General features: G+C 38.2%; 1 protein-coding gene across 1 annotated transcript in view; it reads left to right on the plus strand.

Annotated features, from left to right (window-relative positions):
- Window positions 1–23826, plus strand: part of cntln (centlein, centrosomal protein) — a 454938-nt gene that overhangs the window by 282511 nt on the left and 148601 nt on the right. Inside the window, exon 19 of the mRNA XM_060846250.1 lies at window positions 19601–19824. Within this exon, the coding sequence (XP_060702233.1) occupies window positions 19601–19824 (224 nt within the window). The remainder of the gene's footprint in view (window positions 1–19600; window positions 19825–23826) is intronic.

Raw genomic sequence — 23826 nt, forward strand, 5'->3', positions numbered from 1 at the left:
AAACTAAATGTAATACTCAATCATTTTAAGGTTGCTGCAACCTAAGTCTGCCTTTACTCTGAAGTGATAATTAATCCTGTCTTGTTGCATGATACCACGTCTAGTATAGCTTGTACTATGGTTGGCTGCAGAACATGCATTTCTCAGAAATTCTCCCAGTAAAGTATTATGAACTCCTCATCTAGATGACCTTTGCCCATCTATCTTTTCCAATTGGTATGTAGATATAAATTTTTTATGTTTATTGCTGTACCTTTCCGACAAGCTCTCACTATCTTTTCAGTTGTGCTCCACCCTACCGTGTGTTACTTTTGGGGTGCTGTTCACCACTCCCACAAGTGAATTTTTACCTGTATTTCTCATTTCTACCCAAACTGTTTCCACATCTTAGTTTCCTGAAATTAAGCCATCCTTCTCTTGTCATTATTAGCTAACAGAGCCGGTCCTCCACCTATCCTTAAGTTCCTGTCCTTCCTAAATGTTCCTGATGGTTCAAGATTCATGTCCAAATCAGTGTCATTCTGCTATCATGTGTCAGTTTGTCTATTTTGTTTTGAATACTCAATGCACATAGATACAGAGCCTCATAGCGAATTACTGCAGATGCTGGAATCTGTACTGAAAATAACAAATGCTGGAGATCACAGCAGATCAGACCGCATAAATAGAGAGACAACAAGCTAACATTTCGAGTCTAGGTGACTCTTCATCAAAGCTGACGTCAGATACAGAACCTTTTGTTCTGCTCTCTAACTTGTAACGTTTCATTCTATCTTACAGTTGACCTTTGTTCTTTCTGTCCCTTTCTCTCGTGGTCTGTTTATAATTTCCCATGTCAACACCTCTCTCTTGGCCTTTACTTGACTTTTATTCAACAAAAGGTTTACAAATTTGATGTCTTTCCTCCAGTATTCAGTTTAAAATATTATCTCGTTCCCTATGTATGTGCAACACCCAGCACAATATAGGTGTCGACTTCCCATCATTACAGATTCCCCTTACCCTCGTGCTGGTGCCTGTGCTCCATAAACCAGAACCTACTTTTCCCACAGCAGTTTTTCAGCCATGCTCACTTACTTCTTAGTACTTTAGGATTGTGTGCTTGAAATTGTTGAGTAAGTTAGTACATTTTATTATTTTGGACGAATCTAATTTATTTTTTAACTGGTAGTTGATATTAAATTGAAATCTGCAGTTCAATTTCTGTAGGTGTCAGCCTCAGGCAGTGTCTTATCAAGGCCTTGAGTGTAGCAGCTTAAGATCAGTCTGTTTTTATTCATTCATGGGACATGGGTGTTGCTGGCTGCGCAGCATATATTGCCATCCCTAGATGACTTTGAGAAAGTGGTCATGAGCTGCCTTCTTGAACCGTGGCAGTCCACAATGTTATTAAGGAGGGAATTCCAGGATTTCTAACCCCGTGACAATGAAGAGACAGTGATATATTTCCAAGTCAGATGTGAGTGGTTGAAGAGGAATTTGTTGATGATGGTGTTCCCATGTATCTGCTGTCCTTGTTCTTCTAGAGGGAAGTGATTGTATGTTTGGAAGGTGCTGTCCAAGATTCTTTGGAGAACTTCTGCAATGCATCTTGTTGATAGTACACACTGCTACTAATAAGCGTTGGTGTTGCAGGGAGTGGATGTTTGTGGATGTGTGCTAATCAAATGGGCTGCTTTGTCCTGGATGATGTCAAGCTTCATAAATGTTGTTGGCGTTGCACCCATCCAGGCAAGTGTGGAGTATTCTGTCACACTCCTGACTTCTGCCTAGTAGATGTTAGATGTTGGACAGGCAGTTTTGGGGACTCAGGAGGCGAGCTATTCACTGCAATATTCTTTGCTTTTGAACTCTCTTTTAGCCACTGTGTTTATATGGTGAGTCCTGTTGAGTTTCTGGACAATTGTAACCCCAAAGATGTTGATAGTAGGGATTCAGTTCACCACTGAATGTTAAGGGTTGTTGGTTAGATTGTCTATTATTGGAGATGGTGAGTATCTGGCATTGGTGAGGTGTGAATCTTACTTAGAATTTTAATTCTAATTTAAGTTTGTTTAGAAAGCAGCTGAAACTGTTTCCTCATTTTGTGAATTAGCCAGTCCTTAGTGACGCTATGGCTTAATTGATTAAAGCACCTACCTGGTAAACAATCTAAGGTTCAAATCCCAGTGGTTTCTTCAGGGCTCTTTTGTAGCGCAGTGAGGGTGTCCTTACTGCTCCAGGGGTCTGTAATAACACCTCTGAATCGGCTGATTAAAGAAATAGGTTAAATAAAACAAAATCAGCTTGCCCTTTTGCTCTAAAAGTTATAATATTAACTTGCAAACTCAATTTATCTGAGAGCTGAGTTCTTACAATAATTAGGCAAGGAAGTCTGTTTTCTTCTGTTTTGCACAAAGCTAAACTAGTTTGTAATTGACATTAAACTGAAACCTACAGTTGATTGTCTGTAGTTGCCAATCTGAAGCAGGGTTTTATCAAGACTTCAAGCAAAAGAGCAGCTTAATTAAGAAGCAGCTGAAACTGGATCGTCATTGTTAGTCAGCTTGTCCTTTTGTCTTAGGACCATATAAAGTAGCCAATTTCCCCCTCCAACTCCATTTTAATTTAGTCTTTTCCCTCTAACCGTAACATTTGGTGTTATTGCTTTGTCCTGAATGGGCTTTGCATGCACGTTAATCAATTAGAATGTGTATGATTTAGTGATGGTAGTTAATAGATGAAAAATACCATGGATGATTTGGTAAATGGAGAAACTTTGGTGTCCATGATAGCACTTTTGGACAGAAGAAAAGCAAAAAAAACCTAAAATTGTAACCAGTTTAATACAAGTTAGCACTTGAGTGTGGCGAACTGTAGAATGCCAGAGTTAAGTGATTCATGAAGTTAGCAGAGGAAGGAAAAGAAATATTCTGTTGTTTTTACTTTTCCTGAACTTCGTGCACCTCAGGAATCAAATCTTATTCTGCTGCAGGAGAGAAAGACTTGGTATCTGGTAAGTGATTAATGCTGTTGAATTCCTAAGGTTCAACATGGTGTAACAACTGGTAATAAGGTTAAGAAAATACGTAAAAATTAGTGAAGTACATAATTGAAGAAAATAATGATAATAGTTCTTCAAGCATTAAGAATGTCAGGACAGGTGCTATGTCATTTGGGAGTTTACAAATGCAGATTTGGTCCAGAGCAAATACATTAAAGCAAGTCTTTGAAAAGTTTGATCAGCTTCCGCTCAGAATTTATAAGTTGGAGGCTGAACTACAGACACTGCCATGTATCAGGGAGGCAAATAGTTACCCAACTTTTCTGTACCATAAGAAAGACGCACCTCTTGAGCTTGACTTGTCTGATTTGGTCAGTGTTTGGGGACAGGAGATTGTGACTATGAGCGAGGCGGATAAACAGACCAGAGGATATGGGCACAGGAATCTCAACCTTTGCAATTGTCCAACATCTTCAAAAGTATTTCATTGTCTCTAAAGTGCTGTGGTCATGAAAAGCACTCTGTGGATACAATTCATTTTTTTGTTATGTATTAATGATGGGCTTCTAAAGCTGCCATTACTGTCTAGCATATAATGACAATCTCTACTGAAGTTTTTTTAAAATATGATTAAGTACTCTACACTATGCAGGTTGTTCTTTTTCTTAGTGAGGGTATATTGCCAGCTTTAGTGGTAATATCTCTGAAATTTTCAGTATAATATTTTTCTCTTTTTATAAACATCTACTTTGTAAATTTAAGCCACTCTGTTCCAAGACTTTCCTGGCTTCTCTCTAGCTTCCACTCTCCATAAACCTTAGCTGACTTAAAATTATTTTACCAACACACTAACTTGCTCTAAGTCCCAATAACCTGTCAGCAATGGTTTTTTTGACCTATGCTGACTCCAGGTTCTCCAATGTCCCAATCCTCTGTGAAGATCACTCAGTGCTCTCAATTCCCTTATCTCTGTAGCCAGTTTGAGCTGTGGCGCCCCTACAACAATGCCTTCTTCTCACTGTGTTGTCTTGTTTCCCCACTTGTCTCACCCATCTTTGGCAGTTGTTCCATTAGCTGTCTCAGGTTAGAGCTCTAGAGGGTGCTGTCAGAATCTCTTCCTTTTTTTCCTTTGGGATGCCTCTTAAAATCAACTACTTTCAGGTTAGAATCCGTTATGCAGGTTTAAACTCAGTGTGGAAAATAAATCCCATCAGACCATCTCAGGTTCTAAATCGGGTTCAGTAAAATGAAAAGAATTAAATTAGAAATGCAGGAAAACAAAGTATGCAATCAACATTTTTGAAGTTTGAAGTTTCAATCCCAATAAATAATGGATATATCCCTTTCAGAAAATGACTGAAGGCACAAGAAAAATGAAGTACTAAGACAGATGAAGGTTAAAATTATTATCCTGATTTCAAACTACTTAGGACTGCTGATCTAATTGTTTTATTTAGAGAACAATGCACTTTTTATTGTAGTATTGAGACTCTGTTAAATCTATCTTGCTAAATTTGGCAACCTGATAATGCAACCTTTTGGATACAAATCAATTTCCTGTGTTTACTTACCACAAAACAATGGTCCTAATTTTTTAATCCCTTTCATTAATCAAAATAAGAAAAATGTGTTCACTGGCCTCCACCAAGGATCTAATTTTTTTGTGTGAAAATTATCATATCCTTCCACTAGCCTCAACAGTTGTTGTTTGGACACGTTTTGATTTATTATTGTCACCTGTACCTAAGTACAGTGAAACATTTTGCTTTTTGTGCAGTATAGGCAGATTGTAACAAATTAAGGTAATGGAGTGATTGAACAGAGTGAGGAATACAAAGTTATGGCTGGCAAAGAAGGTGCTGTAAAAGCAAGGTCAACAATAGATTTAAAAGTTGAGAAGTCCACTCAGAAGTCTGATAACAGTGGGGACGAAACTGTTCATGAACCTGTTGGTACATTTATTTAAGCTTTTGTATCTTCTACCTGACAGAGATTGGAAGAGATTATATTCAAGATAGGAGGGTGGCTGCCTTTCTGAGGCATTGAAAAGTGTAGAGGGAGTCAGGGGATGGAAGGTTGGCTTGCACGGTGGTATGGATTGTGTTCACAACTTTCTGTAGTTTCTTGTGGTCTTGGGAAGAACAGTTGTCATACAAACACAATGCATCCAGATAGAATGCTTCCTACGTTGCATCTATAAAAGTTGGTGAGAGTCCTTATGGACATGCCAAATTGCCTTCACCTCCTGAGGAAGAAGAGGAATTCCTGTACCGTTTTGACTGTCATATCAACTTGGGTCCAGGACAGATTGTTGATGATCATCTCTCTTAGGAACTTGACATTTTCAACCATCTCCAGCTCAGCTCCATTGATGTAGATAGGGGTGTGACCTCCTCCTTGCTTCCTGAAGTTGATAATTAGCTCTATAGTGTTTCTGACATTGAGAGAAAGATTGTTATCTTTCCACCACATCACCAAGCACTGTATTTCTTTCTTGTATTTTGTCTCATCATTGTTTGATATCCAGCCTACAATGGTGATGTTGTCAGTGATATTGTAGATGGAATTCAGACAAAATATGTCCACACAGTCATGAGTGCACAGAAAGTATCGTAGGATGCTGAGTACGCATCCTTGTGGGTTGTCGGTGTCGAGGATTGTCAAGGAGGAAGTGCTGAGGGAGGAGCAGAGACCTCTTGCTCAGAGTTTGGAGATTAGTTTGGTTAGAGTTATAGATTTGAAGGCAGTTTGTTGGTTCCATAAAATTATATTGGTCAGGTGACTTGCTAATTGTATTACATATTGCTACCATCTTATTGGCAAACACACCAAAGAATCAATCAGTGAATGGCCTTCCCATTGCCTTTTGCTAGTGATCCATGAATTGGGTATACTTTGATCGCATGCTCAAAGTAAGTTCTTTCCACACCTTCTGTACTTGCTATTTTAACGGTAGCAATAAAAAGCACTTCATCTGCTTTGGCTCCTAGAGTCTTTTTCCCAAACAAACTCTTTCCTCCTCCTGAAGAGTACTGTGTGATTATCTCAGTGGTGTGCAGAAGATCGATCTGCAGAATAAAAATACTGCCTACCTTTCTTTAAGCAGCATTCTCCATACACCAAACTCCCATCTGGCCAATCCTTCTGGCCTTGTACTCAGTGTAAATAATTGATGTCTCAGTAAATGGCTTAAGGCAAAAATAAAATGATGCACCAAGATAGAGCTCATACATCTATACTGCATTGACCCAAGCTGGGTCACACGGAGATACCTCTGATACACTGCCACAAGACATCAAAGAACATTTTGTGTTTTTACCCATTAAAAAAAACTCTTGACTCCTCCAGCAGTATGTGGAGAATTTACATTTGGGGAGTGGGGGGCTGGTGGGAGACAAACCTCCCAGGTATCTAACCTTTCTATGATGTATGGTCTACATATTTATAAACAACAGAAACACTAGTTTGTGTTGAATCATGTAATGATGCATTTTTACATTAATCAAATATTGTTTTGAGAAGATGATGTATCCAATTAGTCAATTAGAATTTATCACCAATTTATGTATAAACAAAGCTGAAGGATTTGGTCGAGTATACAAGATGTACAAGCACAACATAACACACTACCAGAGTTCAAATGTAAACAGTATATACAGTCAGTGCAGTTGAGCCAATATATAACAGGTGAAATTCTACCTTGAAAAATATGATGTTTTGCAGACATTATTATAAAGAAGTGCACTTTAATATGCAGTTGGTGTAGACAGAATTAGAAAGATACTTTTGAGTAATAGATTATTAGTCTCTGGAAAATGCAGAAATGCAGTTGATAAAATAAAAGAAATGTTGTTATTTACTTTTTGAATCATAATGCTACCAAGGGTTACACAGGATTCTGTAGCGCCTGTCAGTTCATATTTATATATATCTGGTTTTTACAGTATATGACCAACTTAGGAAATTGTGCAGAGAAATGAACAGCATTTTTGAAAGGAAGATGTTAACCAGAATAGAAGGAGGCAAAGGTAGATAAACCCAAAAGATGATTTCAATTTAAGCTAGGAAAGAAGGGTCAATACTCCAGATATTTAAATTAATGAGCAATAGTTTGAATATTATGCCTGCATTTTGTCAAACTTTTATTCCTATTGTTGAATGTCCCTGTATGTGTTTTTAATCATTAAGGTTTCAGGACATAGATTTTTCAGATTTGTTTGTTTTATTTTTATCTCCAGGTCATTGGTTTCACAGACCCTTGTTCTTCCTCCACATAGTCATTATTCAAGTGTGAGTGTTTGCCGTATTCCTTTCTGTCACAGGGAACACGTTTAGGCACAAACTTAGTAAGCCCACATTTTATTGACACTGATACTCGACCTGCCCTAAGAGGTATTTTTCAATAACACAGATTAAACTAGGTGGGAATAAATGTGTTTGAGTGCTAATATGAGCTGTGTGATAGGACAGCGATGAACAAATCACTCAACATATCGAGTATAGATACCAGTAGTTCGTGGTGTATAAGTTGACGCAGATTTTAAAAAATGAGCCCATTTTCTTGGTTTCACAATTCATACTTAGGCTTCTATTTTGCATATAGCTTCCCCGTCACGATTGATTTTGCTCAGAAATATTATACTTGTATTCGGCCTCAGTTTCTCATCTCATATGTCTGTGCATTGATTTAAGCAAGTGGTATGGACTGTGTTGCCATAATAATATCCACACACATCAAATTTTTTGGTGGCAAATGACAAATCAAAATGGATCTTTTGGCATGAAGCATAAAACTGGATTTAAGCTAAACATTATGACATTTGCTAACGTTGAAATAATTATGCTGCAGCGAAGGAATTCAGAGTTAGTGAGAAATGATTTGAGAATGCAAGAAGAAGGAATCCTCTTTGAAGCGATGCCAAGACCAGATGCACCATGTGTACAGGGACCAGCCACTGGTACCAGCATGTATCAAAATGGATTTTATAAAATTGCCAAATTAGTTTCCTTGCCACAGAAATATAATGTATGTACCAAATCAAACCCTGTAAACCCTTCATAAATCCTGTAAAATCTTAATGCAATAGTTAATTGGTGCACTTACTTTATAGACCAAAATTATCCAGTGTTAGAACAGAAGACCAAGATGACTCAGGCTACCAAACAACCTCAATATACCAAAATGTACCAGTTTTTAGTAATTCATCAAACAGTGCCAAAATCATCCATACCCATTGTCTCATTGGCAATTCACCACAAACAATTATATGCTGAACAGATTCAAAAACAGTTCTGATGAAAATTGCTGAACGCAAGATTGTAAATTTTATGTGCTACTAGCTCGCATAGTCAATGCAACAAAATTAAAGGCTGTGGTAATTTTCAAACATAAACATGTTGAAAGTCTGTTAGGAGCTTTTGTGCATGGTTATGATAACAGTTGGATAGATGAGAATTGATTGATAATGTGGATAATCCTGATGGCCTATGCAAAGAATGTAGTTTATTAGTATGAGACATGTTCTGATCCCATGTAACCAATAAGGTCAAGAGGTTCCCACAAATAAATAACATTCTTATCACAGTGTTTAAATGTAGCTTTGTGGAATTAACTCATTCATTAAAATGTATTGCCTGGATTTAATTTGAATTGACTTTTTTTGTATACTTTAAAATGGTGACCAACTACAGCAAAATAAGCCCTGGCAGTTCACATTTTTTACATGACCTACAAGTTCACTTTTTTTTTGGATGGATTTTCTGAGACTTCAAAGGTCGACTTTTATATACCTTGATTTACTTTATAGTGGTTTCATGCACTCACTGAACGCATTATATATTACAATTTGCTTGAATACCATTGTTGATTGTCCGATTCTTTGGGAAAATATGTCCTCTGACAGTTTGGGAAATATTCTCTTCTATTGCTCATTGTTGCTGCCTGTCTTCTCTTGGCTGTCAAAAATGTAGCTACTGTGCAGAGTTATGTTGTTCAGTCATATTTGAAGCACTCCCCAAATTAATCCAGACATTTGTACCTTGGCTCAAGAAAATCAGTGGTCTACTCCTTATGGACTCAGATAGCAGTCCAGACATGGCTTTTTTATTAGCAGTTCAGCACTGAAAAAACTTTCTGTTTTGGTGACAAAATAATTTTATAAAAGTAAGTAGTATGCTAGAATGTAAACACTAAGGTTGATCGAATCCAAGTTAATATGAGTTATGCCTTAGCTTTATGTTGTTCAGATCGTATTTAAAATAGCATTTTCAATTTTGGGAGCAAATATTTAGTTATTTTGGAAATGATGCATAAAAGAGAGCCAATGCAAATCCCAAATGCAGAGGAAATGCTTATGAAAGAGGATGGGAGAATTTTAAATATTGCATTCACAAACGTGTTGACTTGCACCTGCAATGAACTATGAAATTTTCACTAATTGGGATTCACAACAGTTACGTAAGTACTTACTTTTTGCAACATTAAATGAGCATAATAATTACTTTAATGGTCAATTGAACAGCATTTTTGAACGCAGGGTTTCCAAATGTATTACATTGCTAATTGTTAGTTATAGAAATGAGTTTCTATGATCTTGTGGTTTGCCAGCAATTCACTCTCATTACCCATTCTAAATAGCCTGCCTTTCAAAGGTGGATGCGATTAGCTTACCATGTCAACATCAAGAGTAGGATTTCGCTGTTCGATGATGTTTCAGAAATAGCCTCTATTAGAATACAAATAACAGTAATATTAATTTTCCATCTCTATGGAATAGAACATTCAGTGATGTACTCTAAAAATATTCTCTAAGATCTGATCTCTATCTTTTAGCATTATGCAGAAGCAAAAGATAAGCCTGTGTCAAAGTTAATGTTAGAAAGGTTGAATTATTAGGAAAATTTATAGATTTAAATTAAGTTTTAAATTCTTTGTAGTAAAAGCAGAACCAAAATGAAAGCTTTAAGAAGTAACTGAATAGATTATTGTGGAAAGGAGAATGGGATTGAATGAAGGATTGATAGATTATTGTTCTGTTCTCAAATTAATTTAATTATGGATAAATAGGATTATCTTCTCATAATGTAAGATGGACAACACTTTTGGTAATAATTTGCAAGTAATCATAAGTTCAAGATCAATACACTTCAAACAATGTATGCTCCTGTCCTACCAAGATACATAGAGCAGATGTGAATATAAGCAAGACCTCAATGAATATTACCTTCAAACCATACCATAAGTACAAAGATAAGTGTGGATATAAATGGTTAAGATTTGAGATTATGGAGTTTATCCAATTGGAGTTAAATGACATTGTCCTGGAGCTGTATTGGGTTGTGTAAAATTAACATGGAAATTGACCAAAACTATCACTTCTGGTTATTGAGCACCATCAAGAATGTAACAAGTTGGAAATTTTACATATTTATTTTGGGAAGGATTTTAGTTTCTATTATGGCATTGATGCAAGGTCACATTTTGTTTACAAAGAATTCACCCTTTAAATGCAACAATAGCACTCAGAAGGGCACCTAGCTTCAAAGATGATCATTGGTTCTATACCCAGTTAGGAGGATTTCTCATTCTTACTGGCAACGTTGCTTCTGACCATGCTAATCGTTAACACACAGCAGAGGATGGGAGGAGACATTGAAAGTCATCTGCCCCATTTGCTTTCTTGATTGCACTCTCTTTCTCTCTCTTTCTTGCTCTGTATCTTTCTTGCTGTTTCTAATTCTGAAGTGAGATGTAAAAATATACAGCCTGAAGGAGAAATGATTGATTCTAGTTAGTTCAGCACTGCAGAGTTGTGTCTGTGTTCAACACAATGGGTTCGTGGGTCATTTAATTTATTATGAAATGTGAATGGCAGGGAATTAGTTAATGAGCATATGAAAATTACGTTCTAGTTTTTCATATTTGGTCTCATCTCTTCATAGTCTTCAGTCTGCTCTTCAATCCAGCCTCCAAACTGATAAAATACATATGAAAACACATGCAATATCACATAATCAAGTGCACATTACAAACTTAGGGTAAATATGCCTTCAATGTTTCCCCAAAATGGAATAGTGATCATATTAAACATTAGAACATCAAAAGGATTGATAACATTTGAATCATGAATATTTATGTGAGCAAAACATTCCTTTCCAGTGATGGAGAATATTTGTATTAAAGTATAGACCAGACTATAGCATAATAATGTATAAAAATGAATCTTTTCTTTGATTCTGAAGAAGGGTCTCTGGACTTCAAATGTTAACTCTCTCTACAGATGCTACCAGCCCTGCTGGGTTTCTCCAGAAATTTCTGTTTTCTTTTGATAAAATGTCAAGCCTGACCAGGATTCTGAGAGATTGTCAGGGAGAACGTGGGAATCTATACAGTAAAAGCACCTCCTAGCATCCCTAATGTTACAATTTTTATAAGAGCAATGCACTGTTAATCAAGCTCCATGCCTTTTTATTATAAATGTGTTGATTCAATCATCAAAATGTCCAATTTATTTACTTTAGAATGAGCATCCAAAATAAAAGAGACTTTCATCAGGCTTCTTTAATGTACTCAAATTTATCTGTTTATTTAACACAAAATTTATTCTTAATACAAATTGGAAGCACTGGTTAATACCTAACTTATGATCTGGAATTAGAACTATAGTGCCTTAACCTCAAATGCAGCTGAATTCACACAACACAAAAACCAACAGTCTCTGCAGAGAGTAGTTTTTTTTCAAAAGTTAAGAAGAAACCACCTCTGTTCCAAAAATCTCCAAAGGATGGAATTTTTGGCTTTGGATGCCCATTGGGTTTCTTGCTGATGAAATTAAAATGCTGACAGTTGTAAACTGATCTTCAGTTCATAGAACATAGAACATAGAAAAATACAGCACAGTACAGGTCCTTGGGCCCTCGATGTTGTGCCGACCCAAGCTCACCTAAACTACACTAGCACACGATCCTCCATATGCCTATCCAATGCCCGTTTAAATACCCATAAAGAGGGAGAGTCCATCACTGCTACTGGCAGGGCATTCCATGAACTCACGACTCGCTGAGTAAAGAATCCACCCCAAACATCTATCCTATACCTACCTCCCCTTAATTTAAAGCTATGCCCCCTCGTAATAGCTGACTCCATACGTGGAAAAAGGTTCTCATTGTCAACCCTATCTAAACCCCTAATCATCTTGTACACCTCTATCAAGTCACCCCAAACTTTCTTTTCTCCAATGAAAACAGCCCCAAGTGCCTCAGCCTTTCCTCATACAATCTTCCTACCATACCAGACAACATCCTGGTAAACCTCATCTGCACCCGTTCCAGTGCCTCCACATCCTTCACTGCACCCGTTCCAGTGCCACCAAGATCCCTCTGCTCATCCACTATACTAAGTATCTGACCATTAGCCCAGTACTCCATCTTCTTGTTACTCTTACCAAAGTGAATCACTTCACACTTAACTACATTGAATTCCATTTGCCACCTTTCTGCCCAGCTCTGCAGCTTATCTATATCCCTCTATAACCTGCCACATCCTTCCTCACTGTCAACAACTCCACTGACTTTCGTATCATCCACAAACTTGCTCACCCAACCTTCTAGCACCTCCTCCAGGTCATTTATAAAAATGACAAACAGCAGTGGTCCCAAAACAGATCCTTGTGGGACACAGCTAGTAACTACACTCCAAGATAAACTTTTCCCATCAACTACTACCCTCTGTCTTCTTCCAGCCAGCCAATTCCTAATCCAAGCCTCTAACGCACCCTCAATGCCATACCTCCGTATTTTTTGCAGTAGCCTACCATGGGGAACCTTATCAAACGCCTTACTAAAATCCATATACACCACATCTACCACTTTACCCTCGTCCATCTCCTTAGTCATCTTCTCAAAGAATTCAATAAGGTTTGTGAGGCACGACCTGCCCTTCACAAAACCATGCTGACTATCCTTGATCACATTATTCCTATCCAGATGTTCATAAATCCTATCCCTTACAATTCTCTCTAAGACTTTGCCCACAACAGAAGTGAGACTCACCGGCCTATAGTTACCAGGTTTATCCCTACTCCCCTTCTTGAACAAGGGAATCACATTTGCTAACTTCCAGTCTTCTCGCACTTATCCTGTAGACAACGAGGACATAAAAATCAAGCCAATGGCTCTGCAATCTCTTCCCTTGCTTCCCAGAGAATCCTAGGATAAATGCCATCAGGCCCAGGGGACTTATCTATTTTCACCCTTTCCAGAATTTCCAACACCACCTCCCTACTTACCTCAAAGCCATGCATTCTAATTAATTGTGACTCAATATTCACATCGGCAACAATGTCCTGTTCCTGAGTGAATACTGATGAAAAGTATTCATTCAGTGTCTCCCCAATCTCTTCAGCCTCCACGCACTACTTCCCATTACTATCCTTGACTGGACCTATTCCTACTCTAGTCATTCTTTTATTCCTGACATACCTATAGAAAGCCTTTGGGTTTTCCCTAATCCTACCAACCAATGACTTTTCATGTCCCCTCCTTGCTGCTCTTAGCTCTCTCTTTAGATCCTTCCTGGCTACCTTATAACTCTCAATCGCACCAATTGAACCACCACGCCTCATATTTACATAGGCTGCCCTCTTCCCTTAAACAAGGGATTCCAATTCCTTATTAAACCACGGCTCCCTCACACGACCCTTTCCTCCCTGCCTGACAGGTACATACTTATCAAGGACACTCAGTTGCTCCTTGAACAAGCTCCACATATCGCTTGTGCCCTTCCCTTGAAGCCTACTTTTCGAAACCACGCATCCTAAGTCATGTCTCACTGCATCATAATTTCCCTGCCCCCAGCTATAACTCTTGCCCTGCAGTGCACACTTATCCCTCTCCATCACTGGAGTAAAAGTCACCGAATTGTGGTCACTGTCCCCAAAGTGCTCACCTACCTCCAATTCTAACACTTAGCCTGGTTAGTTACCCAGAACCAAATCCAGTATGGCCTCACCTCTTATCGGCCTGTCTACATAGTTCAGATTGAAATCAAGTGGCAAAGTGCCAAGAGTTCACATTTTATGATTTTAAAAGTAGTAAGAAATATTGGTGTCTGGAAACCTTTTTCAAGTTCTTAGAAATTTTTGAGAGACGGGAAGACTTACAGTTCGAGGTGTTTTCTTTCTTACGACTGCTTAGACTTATGAAAACAGAAAACTAAATCCTGAAAAGATTGCTGGGTAACCATCAGCAGAGGGCACCCAAAGTTTTTAGAAAACCAGATTTTCTGGCAATTAATGGCCACAAACATAATTTTTTTTATTTCCTTAAAAGCTTTGTTTGTTTTCTCCCCCAAAATAATTTGATTTCTGTATGAAGTAGGTAAGCCACCTTTGACTTAAGCTGTTGACTTCACTTCCAAGAAAACACATGGTTAAAAATTCTTTTCAATCCAAAAAGTGACCAAACAATTCCATATATTCCAGTGATCCAAAAATGTTTATATTTGAATTCCCAACACAAGGTTATGATACCTTCATTACCTTGAAGGTCATCACTTGAGCAACATGGCTGTGTAATCTGACTGACACAAAAGGGGCAATGTACTCCACATATGTGAATCAAATTAGTTAATAATGTCAAGAGAATTTCTTTGATCAGGGATGTTCAAGCTGATATCTGTGCGATACTAAAGTTAGCTATATTCATAGTATTGGTAGTTCTTGCATTCATGTTTGTTATAGTTTGGTAGGAGGAATTCTTTATCTAATATCTGTAGAAAGGTGTTTCTGTAAGGAAAAAAGTGAGAGTTACAGAAATTAGGATTGCTTAGTTATTCAAAGTTAAAAAAAGTCACACAACACCAGGTTATAGTCCAACAAGTTGATCTGGAAGCACTAGCTTTCAGAGCACTGCTCCTTCATCAGGTGGTCGTGGAGTATAAGATCGTAAGACACAGAATTTATAGCAAAAGTTTATAATGTGATGCAACTGAAATTATATATTGAAAAAGACCTGGATTGTTTGTTAAGTCTCTCATCTTTTAAAATGACCACGTTGGTTTCAGTTCTTTCATATGTAAATCCTAGGACTTGTTTTTAAAGTTACATTCTCAAGTAAACTTTAACAGTATGAGTCAATTCGGCCCAGATAATGCATTGAAGGTGTGAGGTGCCCTGTGTAAGGCTGTCTGTGCCCCAATGTTCAGACTGATTCTATTTCTATAAAATGGACTTAGAGAATCTTACTATGATTCATGCAGTTTTTTTGAGCAAAATAAAGTGTAATTCTGCAAGTATAAATTCACCCCACAAACTTATATATGTGCGTGTGTGTTTAGGGGTATGAGTGTTTGTGAGAGATTGTGTGTGTGTGTGTGTGTGTGTGTGTGTGTGTGTGTGTGTGTGTGTGTGTGTGTGTGTGTGTGTGTGTGTGTGTGTGTGTGTGTGTGTGTGTGCGCGATGCAGTACAGTGGGATCACCTGTAGTGTGGCATGAACCCAAGGTCCCAGTTGAGGCCATCCCCATGGGCAAAGTTTCACATTATGGTACATAGCTGATATTAGATAGATAATGAAAAGGTTGGTTGTAGAGACAGGTTTCAAAGTGAACGTTAAAGAAGAAATGAGAGGTATTGAGGTTTGGGGAAGGGGTTTCAGAGCTTTGAGCCGAAGGCATGGCCACTGCTGATGTAGTGATAAAGATCAAGGATGTTCAATTAATGTAGTGCAGTTAACTCACTGTATCATAGTGATGGAGAAGTTACATAAGTAAGAAAAGACAAGGCCATGGAGGTTGCATAATGATTTGAAGAATTTTAAAATTGAACCGTTGATGGACTGGAAGCCAGTAGGGGGTCAGAGAGTACATGAATGATGAACATATATGACTTAGTGTGAGTTAGGATGCAGGCAGCAAAGTTCTGGATGAGCTCACTTTTACAAAGAGTGCAAGTTTAGAGGGCAGCTATGAATGTATTGGAGCAGTGAAGTCTCGAAGTAGCAGCAACTTGATCGTATCTTATTCCATGTTTCATGTTCTTTAAAAAAGCAAGAGTTAGCCAGATTTTTGATCCAGATAAAGAGCAGTATCGTGCACGAGTAAAAATGATAAGGATATTTTTTGAACGGAAACTCTAATCTTTCCTCTTCCTTTCAGTGATAATACATTTATAACTTCCAGTTACTGACCCCTGAAACTAGTGGAATTATTTTGTTCCCATTTCCCTCATCAAAAGTGAAAGTGCCAAAAGGAAAGTGGGACCCATGTGTATGAATTCTGTACTTCTGATGCTGTCAAACTAGCAGTGCAGCCATTGCATAATCATCTTCAAAGCATTTTCTCTGCTATTCAGCTCAGTGCAACTAATCTATTTTTTGATTTCACTCTTAGTTGCAGATTGATTGTGAGGGTTTTCTCTTCATAGCATATACCATCGCCTTGAGAGTCCATAAACTCATTGAAATACATCCTTGGGCTGTCTCCGCTTTCTGCCCCTCTGCAACATCATGTAACATCATGAGTTTGACTTCAGCACCCAGCTCTACCTTCCTATCATTACTCTTCAGCTCCATTGTGTGCTGTAAGATTTATTCTCCTGACTTAGATACGTCATAAACATTTCCAGTTTTATACTGAAAAGAATCAGGCCATTTTGTGTCTATTCATTGCCACCAATTTCAACTCCCTCTCCAGCCAGTGCCACAGAATAATCCAGCCTGCTTACATCTGTGATCCCCTGTTTGACATTGATCTGAGCTTGCCACACTTTATTCTCCCTCACAAGTCAGTTTATTTTCACTTTGGTAATATTGCTTTCTTTTACTTTAAGATCTGCGAGTTGTTTATCTATTGTCTGTAAAATTCAGCTTATTTGAAACAATCTCCCCATATCCTGTTTATAGAAAGGAATGCTTGTCTATCATACCTATCCTCAAAGCTTTGCATTTGTTCTCAATTCCTCAGCATTTCATTTTTAAAATTTGTGTTTAAATTCATGCAAATTATCACCCCTCCCTATCTGTGACTTTATGGAGCACTCTAATTTCAACCCTTTAAATGTCTTTATTCCTTTGATGTCAATACTATCAACTCCTGTTCACCGTTCATGCATCCAGTAGAACTGAACCCTTAATTGTGAAGGTCCCAGTCTAGAACCTCAGTCACATCAAGCCCTACTACCCCTCTGTATCCTTAAGACTAATCTGTTTGACTTGGATTTACGTGATCCCTTATAATCTTTCCACTTTTGGTCATTTGTTACGCCGCTGTGAACTACTTGTGGACTTTTTCCGACATTAAAAGTGCTATCCAAATTCAAGTCCAAAGAATGTTTTTTTAATGGGGGGATTAATTAATGTTTAAGTAATGGGTGATTTAATATTTAAATAATCAAGTAATTTAATTGCAGCTTTCAAAGTAATTGACTGGAGAATTTATTATGTGTTTCTTTACTTTCATTCTTTTACATTGTACTCTTTTTATTCCTCTCAGTAACACATGTTGGATTTTTTTTCAGGTGTGGAGAATGTTGAGTCCCTGTTGGAGAAAAATAACTTGCCATTGTATCTTGAACAATGGATGGTGTTGATTTGAAACTTTGAGTATTAATGTTGGCCTGTAGGTTTCATGTTGGTCATAATTGAAGTTTGTATTAATAATGCTTTTTTTCTGTTCAGACTATTAACTACTCCTTTTTTGGAATAAACAAGATGTCTTATTGAAATGTGTTAATTGCAGATAATTATTTCATTTTCAATTATTTGTGTTTATAAAGTTGATGGAAGACTTTGCTTTTGGTTCTGCTATTGATTAATTACATTTTGTACAGTTATATTGTATAGTAATTGGAATTCTGTCAAACAATTTTGATTAATGTCACTCCTTGCAAAAACAGGGGGATAGTAAGTATGTAAGTTAGCTTGCTGAGCTTGAAGATTTGTTTTCAGATGTTTTATCACCTTATGAGGTAACATCATCAGTGAGAATCCCGAAGTGCTGGTGGTATGTCCCGTCTCTCTATTTATAGATCTTGGCTTCTTAAGGTGGGTGATGATATTTCCGGTTCTTTTTTTCATGGGAAGATAGGTAGGGTCTAAATTAATGTGTTTATTGACAGCGTTCTGGTTAGAATGCCATGCCTCTAAGAATTCTCGTGCGTGTCTTTGTTTCACCTGTCCGAGGATGTGTGTGTTGTCCCAGTCAAAGTGGCATCCTTCTTTGTCTGTATGTACAGAAACTAGTGATAATGGTTCATGTCTTTTGGTGGCCCGTCGGTGTTCATGTATCCTGGTGGCAGCTCCGTTTGTGGGTGTTGAGATGATTGTTTCTGAAGTTAAGTATTTGGTCCGTGTGTGTTGTTTTTCTGTAGATGCTGGTTTCACATTCAATGACAAAACTGACAAACAAGTTAATGGAACACCTATGGGATCACCAATATCAGGGCTCATAGTGAAAGCAGTAATGCAGAGACTTGAACAAGCTGCCTTCAAGTATCCACCCCAAACTTGAGTCTGCTACGTAAATGACATCTTTGTCATCACAAAACGGAACAAATTAAAGGAGACGTACAACACCGTCAACAATATCCTGACAGGCATAAAATTCGCAAAAGAGGAGGAGAATGACAACAGACTTCCATTCCTAGATGTGGCAGTTGAACGTACAGTTAACACGGAGCTTTAAACCAGCACCTACGGAAAAACAACACACATGGACGAAATACTTAACTTTAGAAGCAATCATCCTAACAACCATGAACAGAGCTGCATCAGGACATTATTTCAATGAGCTACATCATACTGCAGCACCCAAGAATTACAAAAATATCTATACAACCTTTTGAAGGTACCCAATAAACTGATGATTCCTCAGAAACAAACCCAAACAAGCAGACACAATGCAACCAAAAACTTTAGCCACATTACCTTACATCAAAGACATATCAGAAATGATTTCCAGACTACTCGGACCCCTTGGCATCATGGTAACCCACAAACCTACCAACACACTTAAACAGCAACTAATGAACTTAAAGGATCCATTAGATACCATCAGCAAAACAAGCATCATTTACAAGATACCATGCAAGAACTGTAAAAAAAAACACTACATCAGACAAACTAGCAGGAAACTTGCTACCAGGATACATGAACACTAACTGGCCACCAAAAGACATGACCCACAATCTAGTTTCTATACATACAGACAAAGAAGGATACCACTTTGACTGGGACAACACACACATCCTCGGACAGGTGAAACAAAGACATGCATGAGAATTCTTAGAGGCATTGCATTCTAACCAGAACGCCGTCAATTAAACACATTAATTTAGACCCGATCTACCTTCACTTGAAAAAAAGAATCGGAAATTACATTACCTATCTTGAGAAATCAAGACCTATAAATAGAGAGACAGGACATACCACCAGCACTTCACCAAAGACTCTCACTGATGATGTTATCTCGTATGGTGATGCATGTCTGAAAACAAACCTTTAAGCTCAGCGAGCTAACTTAACATACTTATCATCAACCTGAACTACAAATCTTCTGAAAAATCGCCAATAGGGGAATAGTGTTTCATATTAACAACATCCATTTTCTTTGTTTTAAACTATAGTGAGGAAACAGAAGACTAGAATGCTTGCCCTACCAAAGCAAAGTATTTCGATCATTGCCTTACAGCAGCGTCTAATATCACTGCAGCAACAAATTGCTGTTACTCAGAATGGAAAAAAAGCAGCCTTAAATGCTGTCAATGAACTGAAGCAGAACAATCAAAAATTAACAGCCCAGTTGACTTCGGTGAACCAGAAACTTCAAGTCAACAAACAGACAATTCAGGTATGTTTAAAGTTAGGTATAGATTGAGTGGTTACAGCTGTATGATAATAGCAAATTGGAGCTGTGTATTACAGTGTTACAAGCTATCTGGCCCACCAAGCTCAATGCTATTACACTAATAGATCATGGTACTGTATACTGATGTACTGTGCTTATCCAAATCAATATTAACATTTAATCATGCAATGTATTGTATAATATGTAATGTAAATTGAAAACCTGATACAGCCTTCACTAAAATTAGATCCTGTTCAATCATTGGAAAATTATGAAGTCTCAATATTATGGCTGTAAGACATTGCTGCCAGCAACACCATCTAGTTCCAAGATGTTCATATTCTTTGGTATATAGTAAATTTTGTGGATAAATGACTGAAGTCACTAATAATGTTTTTGTTTGATTTAATTTCATAAATTAATTCAGAGTTTGATAAGAGGAACATTACTTTCATTTGGGACTTGACAGACTCAATAATCAAAAATAAAACAGTCCCCTAAATAATTTTGCCCTAGATTTGTCTTCCCTAGAAAAACCAAACAGATAAAGTGAGCGGCAAACATAATTTTCACACTAACTTGTAAAGAAGAGAATATGTCAAAGGGAAAATATTTAATACACAGACTATACCTCATTCAAAATAATGGCATTCTTTGAATATAACATGCAGAATCCAGACAAACACTTTCTGGTTTCTTTCTGCATTGTGTCTCCCAAAGCATCTCCAATGAGTGTTGGGTGCTCTTGGAATGGATGGTCTCAGACTTAGTTCCAGTCCATAACAAAACCATGATTCCTAATATAGTCAGTTGAGTAAATTGGAGACCTTTTCCTGTTTTGTTAGCAGAGCAGGATTTATTCTAGTGAGATCCGTAGAGGTAAGCATTCAAAATGCTGACAAATAGTTTTTCATTTTCCATGAAATGTTGCACCTTGAATGTGAAGCTACCGTACACAAAACTTTCTACGACTTCAAATTATGATAGGTTTTCCTGTCATTTTGGTGAATGCATGGTGACAAAGATGGTAGGTTGTTCATCATCAATGTTGGAGTTGTCTCATAAATGACCTTGAACCAAATCTTGAGTTGCAGATCCAATTGTAATTATTACATATGATGTCATTGTTCAATGATGGATGAAGGCATTGGCTGTGGAGCAAGCTCATTTATCCTATAATGACTTTATCCTGTTTTCAAATTTTGAGATTGTTTTAAGGCAGAGGTTTCTTTCTTTTGTATATTGATAAAATGTGATCTTCGCTGACTGCGCCAGCATGTAATACTCATCCCTTGATGCCCTTAAGAAGGTGATGGTGAGCTGCACTCTTGAACAGCTGCAGTTCATTTTGTATAGGTAGACCTGCATTGCTGTTAGGATTTTGACCAAGTGAACTGAAGGAACAGCAAAATATTTCCAAGGCAGGACAGTAAGTTGCTTGGTGAGGAGCTTGCAGGTGATGTTCCCATACATCTGCTGATTTTGTCCTTCTAGATTGTAGTTGTTGTGGGTTTTCACAGTGCTGTTGGAGGAGCCTTGTGAATTTTTGCAGGCATCGTTTGGATGGTACACTCTGCTGCTATTGAGCATCAATGGTGGAGGTGAATGTTGGTAAATGTGGTGACAATCACATGGGTTACTTTGTCCTGGATTTTTTAAAATGCATTCGCTTTTGGGATGTCAGCGTTGAGAAGATGGTGGTGAGCTACCTTCTTGAATCGCTGATGCCCATGTGATGTAAGTAGACCCACAATACCCTTCGGGAGGGAATTCCAGCGACAATGAAAGCACGGTAATATTTTTCCAAGTCAGGATGGTGAACGACTCAGAGGAAAACTTGTAGATCATGGTGTTTCCGTGTGTCAGCTGCCCTTGTGCTCCGAGTGGTATGGATTTGAAGGTGTGTCTAACGACCTTTGGCAAATTTCTGCAGTGCATTTTGTTAATAGTACACACTGCTGCTACTGAACATTCGTTTTGGAGGGAATGGATGCTTGTGGGTATGGTGCCACTCAATTGAATGTTGCTGGAACTGCACTCATTCAGGCAAGTGAGGAGTATTCTATCACACTTCTGACTTGTGCCTTATAGTTGGTGAACCGACTTTGGAGAGTCAGGTTATTACTCATAGCCTGCTCTTTTATGCATTGTGTTGAGTTTCTGGTCAATGGTAACCCCGACGACATTGATAGTGGGGGACGGAGAAATGACAATAACGCTGAATATCAAAAATTGATGCTTTGATTCTTTCTTTTTGGCGATGTTCGTTGCCTGGCACATGCATGGAGTGAATGTAACATGAGCCATGATTTGGGCATATAAAATCAGAATATTCCTCCTTCTGGCTAGCAGCCAATCAAGGGTAACGAGAAGTGGTTGCCCAGAGCTGACTGTTTTTGAGGCACCGCATTCATGACTTCACTTCTGTCCACAGCTCTAAACAGGATTGGCATGTGAAGCCAAGCAGTAGGTGTTTGACAGGGGGAGCCTATTTGAGATACTGACTACATATGACTTTGTGCAGATGAAGAGCATTTTGACTTTCTTAACCACCCTTTCTCTTCCTGACCCTTCTATCTCTACTTCAAAGTATAGCTGTCACACAACTGTTGCACACTGAAATTGAAAGTTGATTATTTGATGACTAATGAAATGGTTTGTGAATGTTATAAACATTGAAATGCTGAACAAATCTGGCAGCGCCTATGAATCATAAGGAAAAGTTCATATTAAAGATTAATTCCTGTTAGAATTAGAAGTACTTTGAAATGTGACCATTTTGAATCATAGCAGGGAAAAAGAGAATAGACCAAAAAGGAAAACCTTTGGTAGAGTGGGAGGCAAGAGAGACTCAATTTCAAAGCACAAGAACAATTGGTTAAAGAAAGGAACAAAGCATCTTTTTAGAGGTGTCATAGATGAGAACACGGGATCAGTAGTAACAATATCCACCGAAAAAAAACCCCAAAAAGTTAATAAGAAAGAAAGTAACTGTGGAAAGTGGTTATGATTGTTGACCTCAGTGCTGAGTCTGCAAGTCTGTGAAGTTCTTAATGAAAGATGCTCTTCTGGATCTCAAACTTATGTTGAACGTAGAGTCACAGAGATGTACAGCACAGAAACAGATTTCCAGCCAACTCGTCCATGCCAACCAGATATCCTAACCCAATTTAGTCCCACCAGCCAGCATGTGGCCCATAGCCCTCCAATCCCTTCCTATTCATATGCCCATCCAGATGCCTTTTAAACATTGCATATCTACCAGCCTCCACCACTTTCTCTGGCAGCTCATTCCATGCACGGACCACCCTCTGCATGAAAAGGTTGCCCCTGAGGTCTCTTTTATATCTTTCCCCTCTCACCCTAAACCTATGCCCTCTAGTTCTGGACTCCCCCATCCCAGGAAAAGACTTTATCTATTTACCCTACCCATGCCCCTCATGATTTTGTAAACCTCTATGAGGTCATCCCTCAGCCTCCCAGGGAAAACAGCCCCAGCCTGTTCAGCCTCTCCCTATAGCTCAAATCCTCCAATGCTGGCAATATCATTGTAAATCTTTTCTGAACCCTTTCAAGTTTCACAACATCTTTCCAATAGGAAGGAGACCAGAATTACATGCAATATTCCAAAAGTGGTCTAACCAATGTCCTGTACAGTCACAAATGACCTCCCAACTCCTGTACTCAATACTCTGACCAATAAAGAAAAGCATATCAAATACCTTCTTCACTATTCTATTTAAATTCTGCTAAGATTTGTTTTCCCAAAATGCAGCTCCTTGCATTTATCTGAATTAAACTCCATCTGCCACTTCTCAGCCCATTGGCTCATCTGATCAAGATCCCGTTGTAATCTGATGTAACCTTCTCCGCTGGCCACTACACCTCGGGCGGCACGATGGCACAGTGGTTATCACTGCTGCCTCACAGCAACAGAGACCCAGGTTCAATTCCTGCCTCATTCGACTGACTGTGTGGAATCTGCACATTCTCCCCGTGTCTGTG

This window comes from Hemiscyllium ocellatum, chromosome 2 (assembly GCF_020745735.1).
Source record: "Hemiscyllium ocellatum isolate sHemOce1 chromosome 2, sHemOce1.pat.X.cur, whole genome shotgun sequence".
Classification (NCBI taxonomy): Eukaryota; Metazoa; Chordata; class Chondrichthyes; order Orectolobiformes; family Hemiscylliidae; genus Hemiscyllium; species Hemiscyllium ocellatum.